Below are 20,402 nucleotides of genomic sequence, written 5' to 3'. Positions count from 1 at the left end.
ATTTTTTCATGATGGCCATTCTGACTGGTGTGAGATGATATCTCATTGTAGTTTTGATTTGCATTTCTCTAATGATTAATGATATTGAGCATTCTTTCATATGTTTGTTGGCAGTCTGTATATCTTCTTTGGAGAAATGTCTATTTAGGTCTTCTGCCCATTTTTGGATTGGGTTGTTTGTTTTTTTGTTATTGAGCTGCATGAGCTGCTTGTAAATTTTGGAGATTAATCCTTTGTCGGTTGCTTCATTTGCAAATATTTTCTCCCATTCTGAGTGTTGTCTTTTGGTCTTGTTTATGGTTTCCTTTGCTGGGCAAAAGCTTTGAAGTTTCATTAGGTCCCATTTGTTTATTTTTGTTTTTATTTCCATTACTCTAGGAGGTGGGTCAGAAAGGATCTTGCTGTGATTTATGTCATAGAGTGTTCTGCCTATGTTTTCCTCTAAGAGTTTGATAGTTTCTGGCCTTACATTTAGATCTTTCATCCATTTTGAGCTTATTTTTGTGTATGGTGTTAGGGAGTGATCTAATCTCATACTTTTACATGTACCTGTCCAGTTTTCCCAGCACCACTTATTGAAGTGGCTGTCCTTTCTCCACTGTACATTCCTCCCACCTTTATCAAAGATAAGGTGTCCATATGTGCGTGGGTTTATCTCTGGACTTTCTATCCTGTTCCATTGATCTATCTTTCTGTTTTTGTGCCAGTACCATACTGTCTAGATTACTGTAGCTTTGTAGTATAGTCTGAAGTCAGGGAGCCTGATTCCTCCAGCTCCTTTTTTCGTTCTCTAGATTGCTTTGGCTATTCGGGGTCTTTTGTGTTTCCATACAAATTGCAAAATTTTTTGTTGTAGTTCTGTGAAAAATGCCAGTGGTACTTTGATAGGGATTGCATTGAGTCTATAGATTGCTTTGGGTAGTAGAGTCATTTTCACAATGTTGATTCTTCCAATCCAAGAACATGGTATATCTCTCCATCTATTTGTATCATCTTTAATTTCTTTCATCAGTGTCTTATAACTTTCTGCATACAGGTCTTTTCTCTACTTAGGTAGGTTTATTCCTAGATATTTTATTCTTTATGTTGCAATGGTAAATGGGAGTGTTTTCTTGATTTCACTTTCAGATTTTTCATCATTAGTATATAGGAATGCCAGAGATTTCTGTGCATTAATTTTGTATCCTGCAATTTTACCAAATTCATTGATTAGCTCTAGTAGTTTTCTGGTAGCATCTTTAGGATTCTCTATGTATAGGATCATGTCATCTGCAAACAGTGACAGCTTTACTTCTTGTTTTCCTATTTGGATTCCTTTTATTTCCTTTTCTTCTCTGATTGCTGTGGTTAAAACTTCCAAAACTCTGTTGAATAAGAGTGGTGAGAGTGGGCAGCCTTGTCTTGTTCCTGATCTTAGTGGAAATGCTTTCAGTTTTTCACCATTGAGGATGATGTTTGCTGTGGGCTTGTCATATATGGCCTTTATTATGTTGAGAAAAGTCCCCTCTATGCCTACTTTCTGCAGGGTTTTTATCATAAATGGATGTTGAATTTTGTCAAAAGCTTTCTTTGCATCTATTGAGATGATCATATGGATTTTCTCCTTCAGTTTGTTAATATGGTGTATCACATTGATAGATTTGCATATATTGAAGAATCCTTGCATTCCTGGAATAAACCCCACTTGATCATGGTGTATGATCCTTTTAATGTGCAGTTGGATTCTGTTTGCTAGTATTTTGTTGAGGATTTTTGCATCTATGTTCATCAGTGATATTGGCCTGTAGTTTTCTTTCTTTGTGACATCCTTGTCTGGTTTTGGTATCAAGGTGATGGTGGCCTCGTAGAAGGAGTTTGGGAGTGTTCCTCCCTCTGCTATATTTTGGAAGAGTTTGAGAAGGATGGGTGTTAGCTCTTCTCTAAATGTTTGATAGAATTCGCCTGTGAAGCCATCTGGTCCTGGGCTTTTGTTTGTTGGCAGATTTTTAATCACAGTTTAATTTCAGTGCTTGTGATTGGTCTGTTCATATTTTCTATTTCTTCCTGATTCAGTCTTGGCAGGTTGTGCATTTCTAAGAACTTGTCCATTTCTTCCAGATTGTCCATTTTATTGGCATAGAGTTGCTTGTAGTAATCTCTCATGATCTCTTTTATTTCTGCAGTGTCAGTTGTTACCTCTCCTTTTTCATTTCTAATTCTATTGATTTGAGTCTTCTCCCTTTTTTTCTTGATGAGTCTGGCTAGTGGTTTATCTATTTTGTTTATCTTCTCAAAGAACCAGCTTTTAGTTTTATTGATCTTTGCTATTGTTTCCTTCATTTCTTTTTCATTTATTTCTGATCTGATTTTTATGATTTCTTTCCTTCTGCTAGCTTTGGGGTTGTTTTGTTCTTTTTTCTGTAATTGCTTGAGGTGCAAGGTTAGGTTGTTTATTTGAGATGTTTCCTGCTTCTTAAGGTGGGCCTGTATTGCTATAAACTTCCCGCTTAGAACTGCTTTTGCTGCATCCCATAGGTTTTGGGTTGTTGTGTCTCCATTGTCATTTGTTTCTAGGTATTTTTTGATTTCCTCTTTAATTTCTTCAGTGATCACTTCATTATTCAGTAGTGTATTGTTTAGCCTCCATGTGTTTGTATTTTTTTACAGATCTTTTCCTGTAATTGATATCTAGTCTCATGGCATTGTGGTCAGAAAAGATACTTGATACAATTTCAATTTTCTTAAATTTACCAAGGCTTGATTTGTGACCGAATATATGATCTATCCTGGAGAATGTTCCATGAGCACTTGAGAAAAATGTGTATTCTGTTGTTTTTGGATGGAGTGTCCTATAAATATCAATTAAGTAAATCTTGTTTAATGTATCATTTAAAGCTTGTGTTTCCTTATTTATTTTCATTTTGGATGATCTGTCCATGGGTGAAAGTGGGGTGTTTAAGTCCCCTACTATGAATGTGTTACTGTCGATTTCCCCTTTTATGGCTGTTAGCATTTGCCTTATGTATTGAGGTGCTCCTATGATGGGTGCATAAATATTTACAATTGTTATATCTTCTTCTTGGATCGATCCCTTGATCATTATGGAGTGTCCTTCTTTGTCTCTTTTAATAGTCCTTATTTTAAAGTGTCTGATATGAGAATTGCTACTCCAGCTTTCTTTTGGTTTCCATTTGCATGGAATATCTTTTTCCATCCCCTTACTTTCAGTCTGTATGTGTCCCTAAGTCTGAAGTGGGTCTCTTTTAGACAGCATATATAAGGGTCTTGTTTTTGTATCCATTCAGCCAATCTGTGTCTTTTGGTGGGAGCATTTAGTCCATTTACATTTAAGGTAATTATCGATATGTATGTTCCTATTCCCATTTTCTAAATTGTTTTGGGTTCCTTATTGTAGGTCTTTTCCTTCTCTTGTGTTTCTTGTCTAGAGAAGTTCCTTTAGCATTTGTTGTAAAGCTGGTTTGGTGGTACTGAACTCTCTCAGCTTTTGCTTGTCTGTAAAGGTTTTAATTTCTCCATCAAATCTGAATGAGATCCTTGCTGGGTAGAGTAATCTTGGTTGCAGGTTTTTCTCCTTCATCACTCTCAGTATGTCCTGCCACTCCCTTCTGGCTTGTAGGGTTTCTGCTGAAAGATCAGCTGTTAACCTTATGGGGATTCCCTTATGTGTTATTTGTTGTTTTTCCCTTGCTGCTTTTAATATGCTTTCTTTGTATTTAATTTTTGACAGTTTGATTAATATGTGTCTTGGCGTATTTCTCCTTGTATTTATCCTGTATGGGCCTCTCTGTGCTTCCTGGACTTGATTAACTATTTCCTTTCCCATATTAGGGAAGTTTTCAACTATAATCTCTTCAAATATTTTCTCAGTCCCTTTCTTTTTCTCTTCTTCTTCTGGAACCCCTATAATTCGAATGTTGGTGCATTTAATGCTGTCCCAGAGGTCTCTGAGACTGTCCTCAGTTCTTTTCATTCTTTTTTCTTTATTCTGCTCTGCAGTAGTTATTTCCAGTATTTTAACTTCCAGGTCACTTATCCATTCTTCTGCCTCAGTTATTCTGCTATTGATCCCATCTAGAGTACTTTTAATTTCATTTATTGTGTTGTTCATCGTTGCTTGGCAGGTGGTGCATTCTAGATCCTTGTTAACTGTTTCTTTCATTTTGTCCATTCTATTTCCAACATTTCGGATCATCCTTACTATCATTATTCTAAATTCTTTCTTAGGTAGACTGCCTATTTCCTCTTCATTTGTTAGGTCTGGTGCATTTTTATCTTGCTCTTTTATCTACTGTGTGTTTTTCTGTTCTCTCATTTTGCTTATGTTACTGTGTTTGGGGTCTCCTTTTTGCAGGCTGCAGGTTCGTAGTTCCTCCTGTTTTTGATGTCTGTCTCCAGTGGCTAAGGTTGGTTCAGTGGGTTGTGTAGGCTTCCTGGTGGAGGGGACTAGTCAGGCTCTATCTTTAACTCTCTTGATGGTTGAGTATATCTCCCCTTCTCTTAGGTATATTTTATGGTGAATCAAAAGAAACCAAAATAGAAGTGATTAAATTCATCAATCAAAAGACATAAAGTAGGTGAATAGATTTTTTTAAAAAGACCCAATTTTATGCTATGAGAGACTCAACTTCGAATTAAGACGTACATAGGTTGAAAATGAGGAATGGATAGAAAGATACTCCATGAAAATGGTAACCAAAAGAGAGAAGGCAAGGGGAGCTATACCTAGACAAAATAAACTTTAAGTCAAAAATGTCATAACAGGGCTTCCCTGGTGGCGCAGTGGTTGAGAGTCTGCCTGCCGATTCAGGGGACGTGGGTTTGTGCCCCAGTCCAGGAAGATCCCACATGCCACAGAGCGACTAGGCCCGTGAGCCATGGCTGCTGAGCCTGCCCATCTGGAGCCTGTGCTCCGCAACGGGAGAGGCCACAACAGTGAGAGGCCTGCATACCACAAAAAAAAAGTCACAACAGACAAAGGTCATTACATAATAAAAGGGTCAATTTATGTGATATATATCATTTTATATAATTTTATATATATATATATATATATATATATATATATTTTAGCTTGTCATTTGCAACATTGATGAACCTGAATGGTGTTATACTAGGTGAAATAAGCCAGACACAGAAAGAGAAAAACTACATCATCTCACTTATATGTAGAATTTTTAATGCTGAATACATAGAAGCAGAGTTTTAGAACAGTGGTTAACAGAGGTGGAGAGGTAAAGGGAATGGGGAGATATTATTGGTCACAAGGTACAAAGTTGCATTACATAGGATGAATATGTGTAGAGATCTCATATATTGTATGATGACTATAATAAATACTTCACTGAATGCTGGAAATTTGCTAAAAGGGTAAATTTCAAGTACACTGATCACACCCCAAAAAATATGGTAACTATGTGACATCATGATATGTTATCATGCTTGACTGTAGTAATTATTTCACTGTGTATATGTGTATCAAATCATCATGTTGTACACCTTAAATACAATTTTTATTAAAAAGAACAAAAATTTTAAAGGGTCAATACAACAGGATGACATAATAATTATAAATATGTATAGACCAAGCATCAAAGAACCTAAGCTTTTTTTTTTTTTTTTTGCGGTACGCGGGCCTCTCACCGTTGTGGCCTTTCCCGTTGTGGAGCACAGGCTCTGGACACACAGGCCCAGCGGCCATGGCTCACGGGCCCAGTCACTCCACAGCATGTGGGATCTTCCCAGACCGGGGCACGAACCTGTGTCCCCTGCATCGGCAGGCAGACTCTCAACCACTGCGCCACCAGGGAAGACCCCTAAGCATATTTTTTTAATCGACATATCTGAAGGGAGAAATAGACATCAATACAATAGTATTAGAAGGCTTCACTACCCACTTTCAATAATGAATAGATCACCCAGGCCGAAAATAAATAAGGAAACAGCAAATTTGAATAATGCTCTAGACCAGATGGAACCTAATTGACATATACAGAACATTCCATTCAATAGCAACAGAATATATATTCTTTTCAAGCATACATGGAACATTCTCTAGGATAGATCACATGCTGAGTCACAAAACAAGTCTCATTAAATGTAAGAAGATTGACGTCATTCTGAGTATCTTTTCTGAACACAATGGAAAAAAAATCAATAACAAAAATAAATCACAAAACTCACAAACAAATGGAAATGAACACACTCTTGAGTGATCATTGGGTCAAAGAAATCAAAAAGGAAATTAGAAAATATCATGAGAAAAATGAAAACACAATATACCAAAAGTTATGGTATACTGTATACTACTGTACTATTTTTTTGGGGTGTGATCAGTACTAAGAGGGAAAATTATAATGATAAGACAACATTTTTAAAAAGAAGAAAAATCTCAAATGACCTAGGTTTATACCTCAAGGAAATAGGAAAAGAACAACAAGCTAAGCACAAGTTAATGGAAGGAAGGAAATAATAATTAAAATTAAATAAAAATTAGAGCAGAAATAAATGGAATAGAGACTAGGAATACAATAGAAAGAAACTGGCAAAGCTAAGAGTTGGGTTTTTTTAAATATAAATAAAATCAACAAACCTTTAGCTAGACTAAGCAGAAAAATGACTCAAGTAAATAAAATCAGAAATGAAAGAGCAGACATTACAACTGAAGTCACAGAAATAAAAAATATTATAAGGGACTATTACAAACAATTGGACTCCAAAAAATTGGAAAACTTAGAATAAATGAATAAACTCCTAGAAAGTTACAACCTACCAAGAATGAATCAGGAAGACATAGAAAGCCTGTACAGAACCATAACAAATAAGGCGATTGAATCACACACACACACACACACACAGAAAGGGACACAGGGAAATGGGGCTAATGGATATGTTTATTACCTTGATTGTTTTGATGGTAAAATGAGTATATACATATGTTGAAACACAGCAAATTGCTTATATTAATTATGTGCAGTTTTTTGTATACCAATTATACCTCAATAAAGCTGCGGGCAAAAAGACATAGTAACAACAACTGAGACTTTCTCAAGAGGTAACAAGAAGTGTTGAAAGAGAAATAAGAAGTAAATGCCCCCAGATGGAAGACTCACTTCTCTCCCCACTCGCACAGTGGAGCAGTGCCTTGCCCCAGAGGCCATCGAAGAGGCTGAAGGCTTACTTGCATCAAAGTGGGCTTCTGGAGCTGAACCTGGGGCCCCAATCTGACTCTGCCAAGATGGTGGAGAAGTCGGAGGACATGGAATTCATCTCTCCTCACAAATACATCAAGAATACATCTAAAAAGGGAACAGTTCTCACGGAGCACCACATGAACACTGGCAGAGGACCTCAGACACCTAAAAGGACAAGAAAGATCCCCATGTAACTGGGTAGGATGAAATAAGAGAAAAGGAAGAGGAGAGGAAGTGGAAAGGGACCTGCAGCCCTGGGCAGGGAGCTGAAGGAGAGGAGAGGTTCCTGCATCCAGGGAAGCCCCCTCACTGGTGGGGAGATCAGTTGGAACAGATGGGAAGCTTCAGGGACTACCGGAGGAAAGTGCAGCAACCAGTCTGTGACAAACAGGACACAGTGAGACCTACACAGATAGTCTGTGCCACAGCCCTGCATGCCCCAGGCTGAGACGTGCATCCACCAGTGCAGAAGGGGGCTGGGTACTGGAACTTGGGATTTGGAGAGCAAACCTGGGGAGAAGAATGGTGTTGGCCGCAACGAGACAGCCTGAGGGGATGGGAGTGAGGAAATCCACAACTGGGAATGCTTGTAGAAGAAACCCAGACTGCAATATAAGTGAAGTGCCATTGTTGAATGGCACAAAAGGGGTGGGGCTACCATTGCATCCTCTCTCCCCACATGCCGGCCCCTGCCTCTCCAGGCACTAGGAAGGGCTCCTGCCAGAGTTGACTCTCTTGCACTGTTGGCCACCATACCCTAGCATACCCACCCCAGCATACTCTGTTCCCACCAGGGCCAGCTCTCTCATACCTGAGGCCACCAGCTGGCTCTCTCACTCCCATGGCTGCCGGCTCCCCTGCATGACCCATTCCCATATGGGCTCCCACAACCCCATCTGCTGCCTCCTCTGCGCCCTCTCTTCACTGGGTGGACTCATGTGCTCTGGAAAGCCTCAGGAGCAGACGCCTGTGAGTGGCCCACACAGATAGGTGGCGCTGAAACCATGGCTAAGCCCCAGAGGCCATGCAGTTAAGGAAGAAAAGATGAAATCTCTCCTGGCAGCTGTGCAAAATGTGAATTGACACCCCCGCAACTGGCTTTGTAAACTCAGTGCCTACAGAACATCTGAATGGACAACAAGTGCTCCCACAGAAAAGACGGGTCTAGCTTTAGCAGCTGTAGACTTTGTGGGAACATACATGCCAGGGTTGTACCAGGCTAGAGTCTGAGCTGACCACAGGGTGTCCAGACCCATGATTACTGCAATCCTGGGACCTGACTTCAGTGGACCTACACTGATGGCCTGGTGAAAACATATGAAAGACACCAGGGCCAATTGTAGGCATACCCACAGTTAAGGAAAGGCCAAGAGCAGTGCCAACAACAGTGTAATCTGAGAACTTGCACAAAGGGTGAAAAGTGACATGACAGAGCACACCCACAGGTGAACAACTCCAGAGGAATATTCAGTGGCTTTCCTCCCAGTGGGAGTGATCCAATCCTGCCTACCTCACACTGCAGATCAGAAACACAGCTAAGAAACAGATCTTGGGGCCTCTACTCCAACAAATGTGGAGCAAACCCCACCTCTAACACGGCAGTGACAACCACAGAGCAAAAGGGAGGCCCTGCTCAATATCCAGTGCAGGCTCTGGTCACCACAATATCAGTCACATCTCCTATCAAGGGGATAATGGCCAGCATACACTGAGGGAAAAGGTGACAGTCATCTATACTAAAAACCATGCTTGCACCAAAAAATATTTAACCTGCACAGGCTACACAGGGATGTTCCCACATAAAAATAACCCTCCCAAGACAGTCTGAGGGTCTTGAATCGAGAGGAAGAACCCCCAGAGCATTCAGACTTGAAAGCCAGTGGGGCTTGAGTGCAAGAGCTCTACAGGGCTGGGGGAAACAGAGACTCCAATCTTGAGGGTGTACAAAGGTCTCACGTGCACTGGGACCCAGCACAAAGTACCTCCATAGGAACCTGGGCTACCCCTACTTAGGGGTCTTGGAGGGTATCCTGGGGTGCAAAGTGTTGACTATAGTTCACTATGAGGGCAAGGACACTGGTAGCAGAAGCCCCAGGGAATATTGATCAGAGTGAGCTCTCCAGGAGGCCAAAATTTCAGCACCAAGACACAACCCCTCCCAACAACTTGCAAGCTCCAGTGCTGGAAAGCCTCAGGCCAAACAACCAACAAAATAGGAAGCCAGCCTCATCCAACAGAAGACAGGCTACCTAAAGTTGTACTGAGCTCACAGCCACCTCAAAACACACCCTTTGACATGGCCCCAGCTCCACCCACCAGAGGGCAGACACCAGTCCATCCCACCAAGAAGCCTGCAAAAGTCCCTGGACCAACCTCACCCACCAAGGGGCAGACACCAGAAGCAAGAGGAACTATTATCCTGCAGCCTGTGGAAATGAGACCACAAACGCAGTAAGTTAGATGAAATGAGATGACAGAGAAATTGGTACAAATGAAGGAAAAAGGTAGAAACCCACAAGAACAACTAAATGAAGAGGAGATAGGCAATCTACCTGAAAAAGAATTAATAGTAATGATAGTAAAGATAATGCAAGATCTCAGAAAAAGAATGGAGTCACAGATCGAGATAATGCAAGAAATGTTTAAGGAGTGTGATTTAAAGGACAAACAGAGATGAACAATACAGTAACTGAAATACACTAGGAAGAATCAGTATAAGAATAAATATAGGAGAACAATGAATAAGTGAGCTGGAAGACAAAGTGATGGAAATCACTGCCACAGAACGGAATAAAGAAAAAAGAATGTATAAACAACAAGGTCCTAATGTATAGCACAGGGAACTATATTCAATATCCTGTGATAAACCATAATAGAAAAGAATATAAAAAAAGAGTGTATATATGTGTATAACTGAGTCACTTTGCTGTACAGCAGAGATTGGCACAACATTGTAAATCAAATACACTTCAATCTAAAAAAAATTTTTTTTAAGAAAAAAAGAATGAAATGAGGACAGTGTCAGACACTTCTGGGACAATGTTAAACATGCCAACATTCACATTATAGGGGTTCCAGAAGGAGAGAAGAAAGAGAAAGGGCCCGAGAATATATTTGAAGATAATATGACCGAAAAATTCCCTAACATGAGAAACACTTACTCAAGTCCAGGAAGCATAGAGAGTCCCAGAGAGGATGAACCCAAGGAAGAACATGCTGAGACACATATTAATCAAACTAACAAAAATTAAAGGCAAAGAAAAAATATTAAAAACAACAAGGGAAAAGCAACAAATAACATACAAGGGAATCCCCATGAGGTTATCAACAGGTTTTTCAGCAGAAATTCTGCAGGCCAGAAAGGAGTGGCACAATATACTTCAAGTGATGAAAAGGAAAAACCTACAACCAAGAATGTTCTACCCAAAAAGTCTCTCATTTAGATTTTTAAAACATATTTATTGGAGTATAATTTCTTTACAATGGTGTGTTAGTTTCTGCTTTATAACAAAGTGAATCAGTTATACATATACATATGTTCCCATATCTCTTCCCTCTTGCATCTCCCTCCCTCCCGCCCTCCCTATCCCACCCCTCCAGGTGGCCACAAACCACCGAGCTGATTTGATGGAGAAATCAAAACTTTACAGACAAGCAAAAGCTAAGAGAATTCAGAACCACCAAACCAGCTTTACAACAAATGCTAAATGAACTTCTCTAGTTGGGAAAGACACCAGCATCTTAAAACAAGCTTGTACCTATACAGATTGCTATATCCAAACTTCATGGGAACAGTAAACTAAAAAACTACAAGAGATACACACACAAAAAAGAGAAAGCATCCCAAACACAACACTAAAGATGGTCATAAAACCACAAGAGAAGAGAACAAAAGAGGAAGATAAGAAAAAAGACCTACGAAAACAAATCTGAAACAAGTAAGAAAATGGCAATAGGAACATACATATCAATAAATACCTTAAATGTAAATGGATTAAATGCTCTAACCAAAAGACATAGATTGGATGAATAGATATACAAACAAGACGCATATTATGCTGTCTACAAGAGACCCACTTCAGACCTAGGGACACATAAAGACTGAAAGTGAGAGGATGGAAAAAGATTTTCCATGAAAATAGAAATCAAAGCTGGAGTAGCAATACTCATATCAGACAAAATAAACTCTAAAATACTGTTACAAGAGACAAGGAAGGACACTACATAATGATCAAGGGATCAATCCAAGAAGAAGATAGAGCAATTGTAAATATATATATGCACCCAACATAGGAGCACCTCAATATATAGGGCAAATGCTAACATCCATAAAAGGGGAAATCAACAGTAACGCAATAATAGTGGGGGACTTTAACACCCCACTTACACCAATGGACAGATTATCCAGACAGGAAATTAATAAGGAAACCCAAGCCTTAAATGACACATTAGACCAGATAGACTTAATTGATATCTATGTGACATTCCATCCTAAAGCAGCAGAATATACATTCTTCTCAAGTGCACATGGAACATTCTCCAAGAAAGATCACATCTTGGGCCACAAATCAAGCCTTGGTAAATTTAAAAATTCAGAATCATAAAGCATTTTTCTGACCACAACACTATGAGAGTAGAAATCACCTACAGGGAAAAAAGGTAAAAAAAACACAAACACATGGAGGCTAAACAATATGTTACTAAACAACCAATGGATTACTAAAGAAATCAAAGAGGAAATCAAAAAATACCTAGGGAAAATTGACAATGAAAATATGACAATACAAAATGTATGGGACTTGGAAAAAGCAGTTCTTGGAAGTTTATAGCAATACAATCTTACCTCAGGAAACAAGAAAAATCTCAAATTAACAACCTATCCTTACACATAAAGCAACAAGAGAAAGAAGAACAAACAAAACCTAAAGTTAGTAGAAGAAAAGAAATTATAAAGAACAGAAATAAATAGAGATGGAGAAAACAATACAAAGATAAATGAAACTAAAAGCTGGTTCTTTGAGAAGATAAACAAAATTGATAAAACTTTAGCCAGACACATCAAGAAAAAGGGAGAGGACTTGAAAAAGGAGAAGTTGCAATGGACACCACAGAAATACAAAGGATCATAAGAAACTACTACAAGCAGCTCTATGACAATAAAATGGTCAACCTAGGAGAAATGGACGAATTCTTAGAAATGCACAACCTACCAAGACTGAATCAGGAAGAAATAGAAAATATAAACACACAAATCACAAATATGGAAATTGAAATTGTGCTTTAAAAACTTCCAATAAGCAAAAGTCTAGGACCAGATGGCTTCACAGGTGAATTCTGTCACACATTTAGAAAAGAGTTAACACCTATCCTTCTGAAACAATTCTAAAAAATTGCAGAGGAAGGAACACTCACAAGCTCATTATACACGGCCACCATCAACCTGACACAAAACCAAAGGTATCAAAAAAAGAATATTACAGGCTCAAATATCACTGATGAACATAGACACAGAAATCCTCAACAAAATACTAGCAAGCCAAATCAAACAACACATTAAAGGAGTCATGCACTATGATCAGGTGGAATTTATCCAGAGATGCAAAGATTCTTCAATAAACACAAATAATGTGATACACCACATTAACAAACTGAAGAATAAAATTCATATGATCATCTCAGGAGATGCAGAAAAAGCTTTCAACAAAATTTAACACCCATTTATGATGAAAACACTCTAGAAAGTGGGCATAGAGGGAACCTAACTCAAGATAATTAAGTCCATATATGACAAACCCACAGCAAACATTATTCTCAATGGTAAAAAACTGAAAGCATTTCCTCTAAGATAAGGAACAAGATAAGGATGTCCATCTTGCCACTTTTATTCAACATAGTTTAGGAGGCCCTAGCCAAGGCAACCAGAAAAGAAAAAGAAATACAAGAAATCCAAATTGGAAAAGAAGAAATAAAACCATCACTGTTTTCAGATGACATGATACTATACATAGAAAATCCTAAAGATGCTACCAGAACATTACTAGAGCTTATCAATGAGTGTGGTAAAGTTACAGGATACAAAATTAATACACAGAAATCTCTTGCATTCCTATACACTAACAATGAATTATTAGAAAGAGAAATTAAGGAAACAATCCCATTTATCATCCCATCAAAAAGAATAAAATACCTGGGAATAAACCTAAGGAGGAAAAAGACCTGTACTCAGAAAACTATAAGATACTGATGAAAGAAATCAAAGATCACACAAACAGATGGAGAGATATACCATGTTCTTGGATTGGAAGAATCAATATTGTCAACATAACTATACTACCCAAGGCAGTCTACAGATTCATTGCAATCCCTACCAAATTACCAATAGCATTTTTCACAGAATTAGACAAAAAAATTTACAATTTGTATGGAGACACAAAAGACCCTAAATTGCCAAAGCAATCTTGAGAAAGAAAAACGGAGCTGGAAGAATCAGGCTCCCTGACTTCAGACTATACTACAAAGCTACATTAATCAAAACAGTGTGGTTCTGCCACAAAACAGAAATATAGATCAATGGAACAGGATAGAAAGTCCAGAGATAAACCCACATACCTATGGTCACCTAATCTGTGACAAAGGAGGCAAGAATATACAATGGAGAAAGACAGTCTCTTCAGTAAGTGGTGCTGGAAAAACTGGACAGCTACATGTAAACCAATGAAATTAGAATATTCTCTAACACCATACAGAAAAAGAAACTCAAGATGGATTAAAGACCTAAATGTAAGACCAGATACTATAATTCTTAGGGGAAAACATATGTAGAACACACTTTGAAATAAATCGCAGCAAGATCTTTTTGACCCACCTCCTAGGGTAATGAAAAGAAAAACAAAAATAAACAAATGGGACCTAATTAAACTTAAAAGCTTTTGCACAGCAATGGAAACCATAACCAAAATGAAAAGACAACCCACAGATAGGGAGAAAATATCTTATGGAAAAACCCGAATGAACTTTTTGGCCAGCACAACATTTGCAAATGAAGTGACTGACCAGGGATTAATCACCAAAATATATAAATAGCTCATGCAGCTCAATATCAAAAAACAAACAACCCAATCAAAAAATGGGCACAAGATCTAATAAGACATTTCTGTAAAGAAGACATACAGATGGCCAAAAGGCACATGAAAAAATGCTGAACATCACTAATTACTAGAGAAATGCAAATCAGACTACAATGAGGTATCACCTGACACCATTCAGAATGGCCGTCATCCAAAAAAATCTACAAACAATAAATTCTGGAGAAGGTGTGGAGAAATGGGAACCCTCCTACATTGTTGATGAGAATGTAAATTTGTACAGCCACTATGGAGAACACTATAGAGATTCCTTAAAAAACTAAAAATAGAGTTACCATATGATCCAGCAATCCCACTCCTGGGCATATATCCCAAGAAAACCATAATTCAAAAAGATACATGCAACCCAATGATTATTGCAGCACTATTTACAATAACCAGGACATGGAAGCAACCTAAATGTCCATTGATGGAAGAATGGAGAAAGAAGATGTGGAACATATATACAATGGAATATTACTCAGCCGTAAAAAAGAATGAAATAATATTATTGGCAGCAACATGGATGGACCTAGAGATTGTCATTCTGAGTGAAGTAAGTCAAGCAGAGAAAAACAAATATATGATATTTCTTATATGTTGCATCTAAAAAAAATAGTACAAATGGACTTATTTACAAAGCAGAAATAGAGTCACAGACGTAGAAAATAAACTTACAGTTACCAAGGGGGAAAGGTGAGGGAGAGAAAAAATTGTGAGATTGGGGTTGACACATACACACTACTATATATAAAATATATAACTAATAAGAAGCTACTGTAGGGACTTCCCTGGTGGCACAGTGGTTAAGAATCCACCTGCCAGTGCAGGGGACACGGGTTCGAGCCCTGGTCCGGGAAGATCCCACATGCCATGGAACAGCTAAGCCCATGCACCACAGCTACTGAGCCTGCGCTGTAGAGCCTGCAAGCCACAGCTACTGAGCCTGAGTGCCACAACTACTGAAACCCACACGCCTAGAGCCCATGCTCTGCAACAAGAGAAGCCACCCAATGAGAAGGCTGCACACCGCAATGAAGAGTAGCCCCTGCTCACCGCAACTAGAGAAAAGCCCAAGCACAGAAACAAAGACCCAAGGCAGCCAAAAATAAAAATTAATTAATTAATTTAAAAAAAAGAGAATCTACTGTATAGCACAGGGAACTCAACACAATAGTGTGTAATGGCCTACATGGGAAAAGAATCTAAAAAAGAATGGAGATATATATATATATATATATATATATATATATGTATAATTGATTCACTTTGCTGTACAGCAGAAACTAACACAGCATTGTAATTCAAATCTACTCCTATAAAAATTAATTTTAAAAAAGTAAACATCCCCCCCCAGAAAAAGGATCAGTTAAGCCACTTGAAGTGATATTCATAAGATTGCATAATGCTCAACTTTCCATCTTCTCACCACTTTCAACACATCATTTGGTATGAAAAGCATAAAAGCCATAGAGTTGTACTCATAGAAGTTTTTCTCACTATTTATAACCTCCTGTTAATCACATGAAATATAATCCATATGTTTTTGAAACATAGTCAGTAAAAAATGCTTTTTAAAAATAATGGGTATTTAAAAATTAAAAAATGAATTCCTGAGGGAGATTATCTTACATCTTTTCTTAAGAAAAAATATTTAAGCATAAAATAGGAGAGTAGGTTCATACCTGCTTTGGATTTTTTCATTGCTGTGTTACCATCAAATTAATACAAATTCCTTAGTGTCGAAGATCAGTTGTTCAACATTGTGAGAGCATTTTTGACTATATGTTGTAGAACAAGTTCAATGCTATTTTTAACTGACTCCTCAGTGTATGAACATATCACTTGCTGTATTATCTTCATCAATCTATAAAATTACCAATCATTTTATTAACAGCATGAGCAATTATTAGTTTCTCTTGTCTATGGCAAAGTTGTAAATATTTTCTTGTTCATATAGTTATAAATTCTGCTTTACAAGAAATAAGTTTTTCCCTGTCATATTATGCTATTGGTTTTTCCCCAAACTGTTAAAAATTTATTATTTAGAGTCCATCAGGTACTGAAAAATTTTCATTGGTAATCAAAAGAAGTTTCTTGAAATCAATTTTTCTGTGATTTACTTGATGATTTTTTATGAAAGTAGACCAAAGTCTTCTTGTTAACTATTTATCTCCTACAAGCACCACAGTGCTTGCTCATTACTAGATATGACCGGCATACTAGTTATGTACTAAAAATCATAAAACTCATTCTATTGAGAATATAATCTAGATACCCATAATGGTAGAACACAATGGAAAAAAAGAGATAAAATATAGTCATAAAATTCTCCTCTAAATGTCTGAGTATTATTTGGTGAGAATTCAGTACTAGAATATGTTCTTATTACATACCTAATTTTTGTCTTTGTTTGCTATAATTCTCCTTCCCATCTTTCACCAATTTAACACGTATTAAGAATTGGAACTATAGCTATGTCAAAAAATGTTTCTTCTGTTGCATTTTTTTTATTAAGGTGAAATTCACATGACATAAAACCAACCATTTTTAAGTTTACAGTTCAGTGACATTCAGCATATTCACAATGTTGGGCAATCATCACTGCTATATAGTTCCAAAACAAAAATCATAATCACTTATATAATCTACCATATATAAAATCTACCAGTTATATAACTGTATAAATATTTACTACCATACATGAAATTTCTTTATTAACAATACAAAGTTGCATTATCTTGATTTTAAAGATGAGAAAATAAAGTTCAGATAGCTCATGTAATGTTATACTGAAGATCATACACATAATATGTTGCTTAGCCATTATGTCTATTTCCAAAAGCTGTAGCCATTCCTCTGTGCTAACATACCATCCAGCTCACCTTTTATTAGTGAATGAATTTCTAAGACAGCCAGGCATTTCTTTGTGCCAGCATGCAGTAATGTTGCTGTTATTCTAGTGTGCTATTTCAGAAAAAAATGCATATTTGAGAGTTTTCATATATAGGCTCTTAAGATATGTTTAAATATTTTCTTGAGATTAAAATGTTTGTTGGCTATTCCAAGTTATATTTAGCAACTATCATGTCGAGAGGAAATGTTTTACTTTGTGGCATTCTTTACCTTTTCTTTGCCTTTCAGATATGCTTCTTCTGTAAAGGATGGCTCCCAGTATTTTGTGCTACTGATTGTGACAGACGGCGTTATCTCAGATATGGCTCAAACTAAGGAGTCCATAGTTAATGTAAGTAGGAGTCATTCAGTCTTGGGCTGGCTAACTGAATGCATGGTGCTACTTAGGTTGACTAACTAGAGTCTAGTTAGTTGACTTAAGAGTGAAACAAAATGCCCATGCCTTTGCAGCCAATTGCATTATCCAGAAAACTCACACACATTTGTAGCATTCATCCATAAGGACCAAACTAAGAGGTGTGAATAATTGGGTTGTAACAAAATTATTTCCAAAAAATTAAAATAAAATAAATAATAGCATCACCTTCATGTGCATGACTGTGTTTATCTTGATTAGTTTGATGTGCTTGTATATAGTTTGTACAATTTGTACAGAATATTTCTTTAACATTTACATTTACAGTAATAGTTACAGGAGAACTGTGCTAATTTCTATATTTATAGAACTGGATAAGGACTAGCATTGATTCAAAATCCATTTTTCTCATTATTCCTAATTATGTGTTATATTTATGATTCATTTTCTTCTTTATTAGACTATAATTTATAACATCTATATTTACTAGACTGCAACCTCTAAAATTATATCTGTTTTTACTTACCTTTCTATACTCAGGTTTAGCAATGTTTGACACAAAATAGACATTTGTAAAAATGGGCTGTGTGAAAGAATTGTTTATCATACTTCATAATTATTAATAGCATAGGGAAAATATAATTAGCTTTTTGTGTGATAAAAAAATAGTTACATGTGGGAAAAAAATCAAATGTTTATAGACATACACTTAGGAAAACCAAACACAAAAAGGAAGAGAGGTAGAATCTTGCACATTTACTTGTTTGTTTATTTGGTTTTGACTAGACACACTGGGTTGGATTTGTCCTGATTTCCTTTATGTTCTGATCAGTGGCCTTAGCATGCTCTTTAAAATATGGACTTAGTAATTTAGGTTAATATGGACTTAGTAATTTAGGTTTAAACTAACAGGACATGCACTGAGGAACAGTTATTCATAATTTAGTGACCTTCACAGCTGAAGATGTGGTTGCTTTCCTGTTCCACCTACCTGTTGGTGGATCTTATATTCTTACCATAAAATTATTTTATCATACTAATAATAACTTTCTATAATTATCATTTGTATGCATTCATTTACTATGAAAATTGCTTTTCCTAACCATAGCTATAAATGAAATAGAGTACTACTTTTTCACAAATATGGTACCTTTTTTTCCCTTTTAACAACTGAAACATTTTTGAGTGGAGAGAGAACATGGAAAAAGAGACCAAAGGTACCCAGAATCAGCTTAGGAATATTTTGTCTGAGAATAGCAAGTGAAAGCAGATGCTCAGACTGGTCATTCCTGAAGAACATCCCACTGAATTAGCGTATGTACAGAGTTCAGAAAGGATAAGAGTGGAATCAAGTATATTATTCTGTGTTAATTTAAATATGTTCAAAATTATTTTAATGAACATCTGTGAAAAATATCAAAGCTCAGGATATTTTTTTCTTCTTAATTCTTAGTTGTTTTCTCAATTCAGTTTCTTAATTGTGAACTAACTGTGTGTTCTCTTTGAAGGCTTCAAAACTTCCAATGTCAATAATTATAGTAGGTGTTGGGCCAGCAGAATTTGATGGTGAGTAATAAAATTTCAATAGTATTCCTTAGGAGTTTATTTAATCTGACTCATTATGCACCTAGGTTTCTATCACTCGTTTTTTGCATATAAGGATGTGAGTGTGCATATGGATTTGTATACAGTGTCCATGTACATATAGACATAAATATAGATATTACATGATGGAGTCCAATAAAGGTGAGTAAATTAAAAGGATGTCTTCTGAGTAGGACATTATCTCTGTAGTATAGGATAATTCAACATGTAGCTTTCTGTTTTATTAGAGATGGTGTGTACCTCAAAATATTTCTTAAGACCAAGTGATAAATTGAATTTTTGTTCCCAAGGCAAAATACACTCTGGATTCCCTAAAAACTTTTAAGGATGAGCACTAAATTAATAAACCACTAGGTTGTAAAATAGAAATACTAACACAAGCATAATAATGGATTTTCAGACCTTGGCTAGTTGATAGACATTATCTTTATAAATATTTAAGTTCTGTCATATGAAAGAGCAAAGTAAAATGAAAATGGAATTGACCATCTGAAATTTAATGAGACTTTATACAATTATGCTAAATTCACTTACTGGGTACTTTTCTGTTTGGGCTCAAGCCATCTTCAAATGCCAGTTAGTGTGACGGGTGTTTGTGTGACTACTGATCTGGGTAAACTTCTCTAAGGATAGCCTATTCCTCGTCACCTGATGAATTCCTTTAAGAGAACTCTATGCTAGACATCAACTGCATAACCACAGAACATTCACCTTGCTCAGGTGTTTTTACATTAATGATGACAGTATTTAGCTTGGAACTTTAGAAATGAGAATAATTTTAGAATATTTGGAACAACTTTTGGTATGCTACAGGTTAATTTAGGCACATAGGTGGTTAATTTTTGTATGATCATCACTAGGATGATTCTTGTTTAACCACCAGTGCCTCCTCCATAAGGATAGTATAGATCTCTCAGCCTCAGGTAAAACAACACAAGCAGTTATATTGCTGATCCTGAAAATTCTTTCCTTTGATTCCATGCTTGACTGGTCACACTTTATATCATTATAATCTTCCAGTTTCTGAAGCAGAAGTCATTTTAGCTCCTGCTAATATTTTCTGTGTCTCTGAATATTTACATCTGTTTACATTGTCCATCAGGCATGAATCTGAGATACCACTATGGAGTCAGGAAAGCTAAGACACATCTTTCTTGTTAACACTTTGTGTACTTGGTCATCTGCATTGAGCAGTGACAGACTGTGGTTCAC

The 20,402-nt window shown here is 36.8% G+C and overlaps 1 protein-coding gene across 1 annotated transcript in view; it reads left to right on the top strand.

Annotated features, from left to right (window-relative positions):
- LOC132434263 (copine-8) overlaps positions 1-20,402 on the top strand; it is a 189,127-nt gene that overhangs the window by 156,899 nt on the left and 11,826 nt on the right. The window contains exons 12-13 of the mRNA XM_060025952.2: positions 17,459-17,561; positions 19,094-19,151. Of these exons, the coding sequence (XP_059881935.2) occupies positions 17,459-17,561; positions 19,094-19,151 (161 nt within the window). The remainder of the gene's footprint in view (positions 1-17,458; positions 17,562-19,093; positions 19,152-20,402) is intronic.

The sequence above is a fragment of the Delphinus delphis genome, chromosome 11 (genome assembly GCF_949987515.2).
Source record: "Delphinus delphis chromosome 11, mDelDel1.2, whole genome shotgun sequence".
Lineage (NCBI taxonomy): Eukaryota > Metazoa > Chordata > Mammalia > Artiodactyla > Delphinidae > Delphinus > Delphinus delphis.
The sequence above is the reverse complement of the archived record's forward strand: the minus strand, read 5'-3'. Positions and strand labels throughout refer to the sequence as shown.